The 6,720-nt window shown below is 36.8% G+C and overlaps 1 protein-coding gene across 1 annotated transcript; it reads right to left on the reverse strand.

Moving 5' to 3' along the window:
- Positions 1-6,483, reverse strand: LOC135172401 (cap-specific mRNA (nucleoside-2'-O-)-methyltransferase 1-like). Its single transcript, XM_064138491.1, has 5 exons — positions 6,372-6,483; positions 4,767-6,000; positions 3,945-4,673; positions 3,628-3,862; positions 1-75 (listed from the first exon to the last, which is right to left on the reverse strand). The coding sequence occupies exons 1-5, from the start codon at positions 6,481-6,483 to the stop codon at positions 1-3; spliced, it is 2,385 nt and encodes a 794-aa protein (XP_063994561.1).
- Between the last annotated feature and the right edge of the window lie 237 nt (positions 6,484-6,720).

The following is a 6,720-nucleotide window of genomic DNA, read 5'->3' on the forward strand; positions in this document are numbered from 1 at the left end:
TTATACGGTTGTAAGTTTCACATAGCAGCGCCATCTCTTGAGTACATACTCAACCCAGTCAATGCATATCGCCATCTGTTAAAATCATTTTGAGTTAACAGATTAGAATGTTTGTGAATGTCAAATAATAGACAAATAATTTGCAATAAAATAATACTGTGACTATAAATTAAGATGTAAGCTATTCCATCTTTTAAGTTGAATAAAACTGCACACGGAGTGCAAATTTCATTAAAATCGGTGATGTAGTTCGCGGACAAACAACGCGATACGTTTGTAGGTTTCACATAGCAGCGCCATCTATGGATTACTTACTCAACCCAGTTAATAGAGATCGCCATCTGTTAAAATCATTTGGATTTAACAGATTAGAATGTGTGTGAATGTCAAATAACAGACAAATTTGCAATAAAATAATATTGCGACTATAAACTAAGATTTAAGCTATCCCATCTTTTAAGTTGAATCCACCTGCACACGGTGTGCAAATTTCATTAAAATCGGTTGAATAGTTTAAGAGTCCACGGCGGACAAACAACGTGACACGTAATTTATATATATATATATAGATATATAAAAACATGCATTTACACACAACATGCATGCGTGTGCATGTATATCTATAAATATATATATATATATATATATATATATATATATATATATATATATATATTACGTGTCACGTTGTTTGTCCGCGATGGACTCTTAAACTACTCAACCAATTTTAATGAAATTTGCACACCGTGTGCAGTTTGATTCAACTTAAAAGATGGAATAGCTTACATCTTAATTTATAGTCGCAGTATTATTTTATTGCAAATTCTTTGTCTATTATTTAACATTCACAAACATTCTAATCTGTTAACTCCAAATGATTTTAACAGATGGCGATATGCATTGATTGGGTTGAGTATGTACTCAAGAGATGGCGCTGCTATGTGAAACTGACAACCGTATCACGTTGTTTGTCCGCGATGGACTATTAAACTACTTAACGGATTTTAATGTAATTGGCACACCGTGTGCAGTTTCATTCAACTTAAAAGATGGGATACCAGCCGTTATACCAGCTTTAACGTCTTTCTTTGTAAATATTAATTTCATTGTACTAAGGGCCTACGATAGTAGAAAATCTGTCATGGGGGTCGCCATATTTTTTTACCAATGTCATCTAGGTAAAAAAGCATGGTGATGAACCTGACTGATGTTCTCCTACTGTTCCTCCTAAATAGTTCAGTACAATGTAATATAACATTAACCTTAACCACAGCAACGCGTGGCCGGGTCTGCTAGTACCGATATACAGGGTGTCCCAGAATTGCACGTCCAAACTTTAAACTTAAGTTGGGGGTGAAATTCTGGAACGAAAAGTCCTGAGCGACTTTTTGATCAGATGCACCCTCTTCAAGTTATTGAGGGTTGAATTTGGACGAATCAGGGGCGTGGAATACCCAGTCGCACGTCGGTGAGAAAAACATGCGAGTGTAGTGGTGTCCCCACCATACCGTACTACTCCCTTGCGGCGGCAGAAAGAGATGACTGGTGTCGAAATATGTAATCGAAATACTAAAAGATTAATAATGCTTTAATATTATAAAATTTTATAAAATTAAATTGATACAAATTATAAAATGTTTTTTGGTGAATCAATTTTGCAATCGTATGATTTCTTCTTTCGATGAACACAACCATGGACAATAGAACCTAAGTAAAACGTTAAGATTCGTTTTCTTTAGTTGATATTGTTTATGTATTTTTCTAAAGAATAATTTTTTTTTAATTAAATCTATTTCTGTTTTTCGCTGGGGGGGGGCGAAGCCTCCGGCTCGCCTCGACTGCGACTTGTCACGCCTCGTGCTGCCAACTTCACACTTCTCACAATCCTCCACCTATCGTCCTCATGTCATAATCTACTATTATGTAGCGGGCGGGTGTTCATTTTTTTTATTTCCCTCCCCTTCCTCTTACCCTCCGCCGACAGTCGTCCCTTTCTGCCGCGGCAGGGGAGTAGTACGCTATGGTGGGGACACCACTACACTCGCATGTTTTTCTCACCGACGTGCGACTGGGTATTCCACGCCCCTGATTCGTCCAACTTCAAACCTCAATAACTTGAAGAGGGTGCATCTGATCAAAAAGTCGCTCAGGACTTTTCGATCCAGAATTTCACCCCCAACTTAAGTTTAAAGTTTGGACGTGCAATTCTGGGACACCCTGTATATATACCATGATATATATTTTGTACAAATCATTTTTGTATGTGAAAGGTAGTTAAAAGATTTCTATACAAAAATGTGGGCACCTAGACGTTTCCAGGATTGTTACCGTGGTTTGTTTAAAAATTAATTGTAGAATTGTACACTTTCAGCCGATCATCCACTGGGAGTTCAGAGTAATATCTCCGGATTACCTTCGGAGGAGCTGATCACATACCACAGAGGAGATTATGAATTTTAATTGGATGAAAAGTAAAATCAACTCGAGGAAAGTTGGGAGATAACTCTAAATAAATATTTAAGAATTTCAATATGTTTCATAAAAGAAAACAAGATTTTTGTTAAATTAAATTGTTTTATTCCCTGATTGTTCTCACCTTAAAATATTAACTCCATTAGAAGCAAATTTTCCACACTGTTATTTTAATTACAACTCGTCATCACTAGCCAAAGTCAGAAATAGTGTTGATGATGGAAAACAAAATAAATTATTAAAACATTGTTAATGTTTAAATAAATATTGGGATTTAAATTACAAATATATTTTCATTTATCCCATTATATAAATGTGCAGTATTTACATTCATGGCAAAAATATCTAGAGTTTCAGTCGATTATGACCAGCTCCTGGAGAACTGGTAATGATTGCCAAAAATTGATGTTTTCATTCACAGATTTCATTGAAAAAGTTTTATGAAAATTTTAGTATAAAAATCTATCAATATATTTTTTAGAACAATTAATTGTTCATTCATTTTGTATTTTAATTTTCAGTGTGTGATGTCAACTTCAATCAAATGTTCTTCGAATTATACAAAAGTTGAGTGGACTTGATCGAAATATTTAATATTTTTCTACATTACTAGAAATGAATAATTTTATCCGTGAATTTTTATGAATTAATCAATTTTTCCCACTTACTAACTACTAATTATGTATAATAATAAGCCAATAATATTGTATCAATACAAGAAACTAAACTAATTACTATTTTACAATATTAAGTATTTATGGGATCATCAGGAAAATGAAAAATGTTTTTTTATGAAGAATTTTGCTAAACAAGAAATATATAAGTTCTTTCTGACCACGCAATAAATACCTCAATGAGAAATTATAAAATTAATTCTTCCTAAGTATTGATGAATCTATGTCACTAATCTTCCGGTATATAAACAGGGCACTTCTGTTTTACATTATGGTATATATAATTAATTGAAAGAGATGAATCCCCCGGCCAATGCCACTGCACTCGAGTGACAAATGTCTCGAGGAAGCTAGCACAAGCTGATTCTGGTCGACGATTAGCATAAAAATTTTCATTCGTCATAGAATTGAAGTAATAATGATGGCTAGTTTTCCTACTGATAATTCGTGTCCAGGGTGCACTAGTTGTCTTCAAGAATACCACACTATTTGGTACAAAGGATAGTGGATCGTTATCGGGGCGTGTCCTCCTCGGGTATGAATCTTGTAGATAATGTACTAATAATTTCTTCTTGTTTATCAATGTACACGGTTGTACATGAAGTTTCATGGGTAACTCACGATCCAGAGGATGCAATTCCTTGGCACGAACTGGACAATATGCAGAGTTATTGGGCTTCCACAGAGACTCACAGAATTTATTGATGAGAGCATACCTAAAAACACGATGATTTCAAATAGATTAGAAAATTATTTTTAAACGTCCGTATAAAATTTTGTAAAAAGTCCAAAACATACCTTTCTGGAAGTGAATTTCTGCTGACATCCTCTCCTCCCAGGAGATACGCATCGACAATATGCAATGCTTCAGTTCTCCGGATATTATTTTCCAGTCCTCTCATCTCCTCCACCAGTTCAGCATAAACAAATGTATTAGGAGGCAGTTCAATATTGTCGGCCCTCTCCCAGGTATTCTTCACCAACCTAAAGACATTGGTTCTTCCCATACCCAAGTAGAAAGTCAATTGTTTGCTAGGTGTTGTTCCACTGGCATCCGATCCACAGAGTACTGCATACCAATCACAGGGATTTTCCAGGATAGTCGTTGTCACATTCTTAGAAGTCAAAATCATGGGAGGAGCGCTCAGGTACTTTACAACAGATTCGACGACGATTGAACGAAGTCTCTCCTCTGGTTTCAAGAGCATGGGGACTATTCTAGTCTGGTCCGGTAGATGCCAATATTCAAGACACTCCTTCTTCATCTGCGTCTGCTTCGGCTCAGAGAGGTTCCGATTCTCGGCAAAGGCAGCGATCTTCAAGAGTCCCATCACTTGTTTCCTTCCCAGATCGTTGTTGGAACTACAAATATAGTTGTAGAAGCTATCGGCATCTTGGAGCAACTCCACAGGTACCAATTCCCTGATATCGCCGTTCCCGTCAGCCCTCAGAAGAACTTCCCTAGCATATGAAAGATAGTTGATCACAGCCTCAATTTCACTCTTCTTCTTCTCGCAAATCAAGTACCTAGAACACGAGAAAGAAAAATTAATGAAATTATTGGAAAATTTACAAAAAAAAAAAATGTATTTTATATTGTAAAAATTAGACAATACACACCTTTCAGAGTTGCCAGGTCTAGATGTATTCGGCTTGAAAATTGATATTTTTTCAAAGCATCTGTATAGCAAGTAAATCAATCCCACGCTGAATGGTGTGAACAGATCGAACAATTTAGTAACAAAGTGTCCACCTGTCCGCACAATCTTAAGGGCCACCAGGCATTGGCACAAGTATAACTGTTTCGACAAAATCTCCTGAATACTTTCTATTCCCTCAACCGAAAATCCTCCATCAGCCATCATGAAGTGAACACCCTGTCCTTGGGTATGATTCATGATAAGTTGTTGATAGGCGAGTTGATTCTCCAGATCATAAATATTACCATCACCCTTGGGTCCATAAAAAGGATGAAAAGTTTCTGGTGGTCCAGCGTAAAAGTTATGTAATTGAAAGTCGTTGGAGCCCCTCAGGGTGAACCCAAAGCCCTTTGCATGCCACTTCCTCCTCCACAGGACATATTCACTGAATCCTCCAGGACCGGCGCATACGTCGGCGAAGTAGAGGATCTCATTTGGATTTGCCGTTGTTGGATTAGTGAACATGAAATTGCAGGCTCTGTCAATATTAGCCATTTTTACAGCATCTCGATTAAGAAAAAATACACCTCTGATTGTTTCAAAGGGATTCGAATGAATCCTCGCCCTTTGTATTTCAGATTTTTCTAAACCATCGAAAATGCTCTTCGAGCTTATGACCTGGTGAAGGATCTGGGGCTCGCAAAATAAAGTTTCATCATCAATGGTCTTTTTCCAGGGAGCCCTGCGCATCCAACCCCTGAAATCCTCTGCTATTGGTGGTTCCTGATCATTTCTCAACCAGTAGATTTTCTCCCTAACGCTTATGATTTCTTGGGATGGATCCCATTTCCCAATGGCTTTGATCAGAGCTTGGTTACTATGACCCAAACCTCGTCGACCCTTATGCAAAGAAGCCTGAATGGGCTCAGCGATAAAATGATTTTTCTTACCCAGGCCCTTGCCACGAGTAAAGTCCATATTTTGCATTATTGTATGGACGACGTTCGAAGTCACGTGGCGAGAAGCGGAGGATTCCTCCAGAAGGGAGCCACCCCGGGTCATTGGGATTGAGAGAGAACCAGATCCTCTACGCCGTTTAACCATAACCGAAGGATTATCAAAAGTTGTAGTTCCGGTCTCTTCCGGTTTAGCGACGTAATTATAACACCTTTTGCTCGAAGCGGAAGCCTGGACGACATCGCCGTCTGAAGATTCTAAAATATCAAGAAAACTATCGATTTTAGCTACGGAACTCGCGATAAATTTATCAGATTTTATCATTAGTAATGAGATTTTCTAGAAAATTCAAAACGAAATGTTACGATGAAACTAATTAATCTGAATGTTCAAAAATAATCAAATAAATATTTATAATAAACTATGGAATTATTATCAAATTATTTCCCGTTTCGCAAATAATCTGACAAATAAAAAAAACGACAAAAGCTCAAACGAATAGAAAAATAATCAACAATCCGCGGAATTCTCTGTATTGATTTAAAAATTAATCTGTCCCGAAATATGACGAGTAAACTAATTCAGCTGTCGCATTATTAATTTAGTTATTACTTTTATTGATACATACCAATAATTCCAAAGTTCTTCCTCGATCCGATGTTCACCAGGTCCTGTTCACTCGGAAGGCCAGCAGACGATCCATCGTGCAAGTTATCTCCAAAAGCCCTTGCAGTATCCATTTTCCACCTGAACAACACAATTAACACTATTTTCTTTGAACATTCAATCACTGTTTGATCATTTACCCCACCATAACTCTACTTCCAACAATTTATTTCCCTCAAAAAGGACTTTCCACCCCTCAAAAATCAACTCAACACTTCTGAATAGGAATTATTTCCCAACAAGACGTTATAATAACTAGCTTTTTAACAAATTAATTCAAGAATATAAACATCTAACAATATTAAAATCTT

The sequence above is a fragment of the Diachasmimorpha longicaudata genome, unplaced genomic scaffold (genome assembly GCF_034640455.1).
Source record: "Diachasmimorpha longicaudata isolate KC_UGA_2023 unplaced genomic scaffold, iyDiaLong2 ctg00000282.1, whole genome shotgun sequence".
In the NCBI taxonomy this organism is placed as follows: Eukaryota; Metazoa; Arthropoda; class Insecta; order Hymenoptera; family Braconidae; genus Diachasmimorpha; species Diachasmimorpha longicaudata.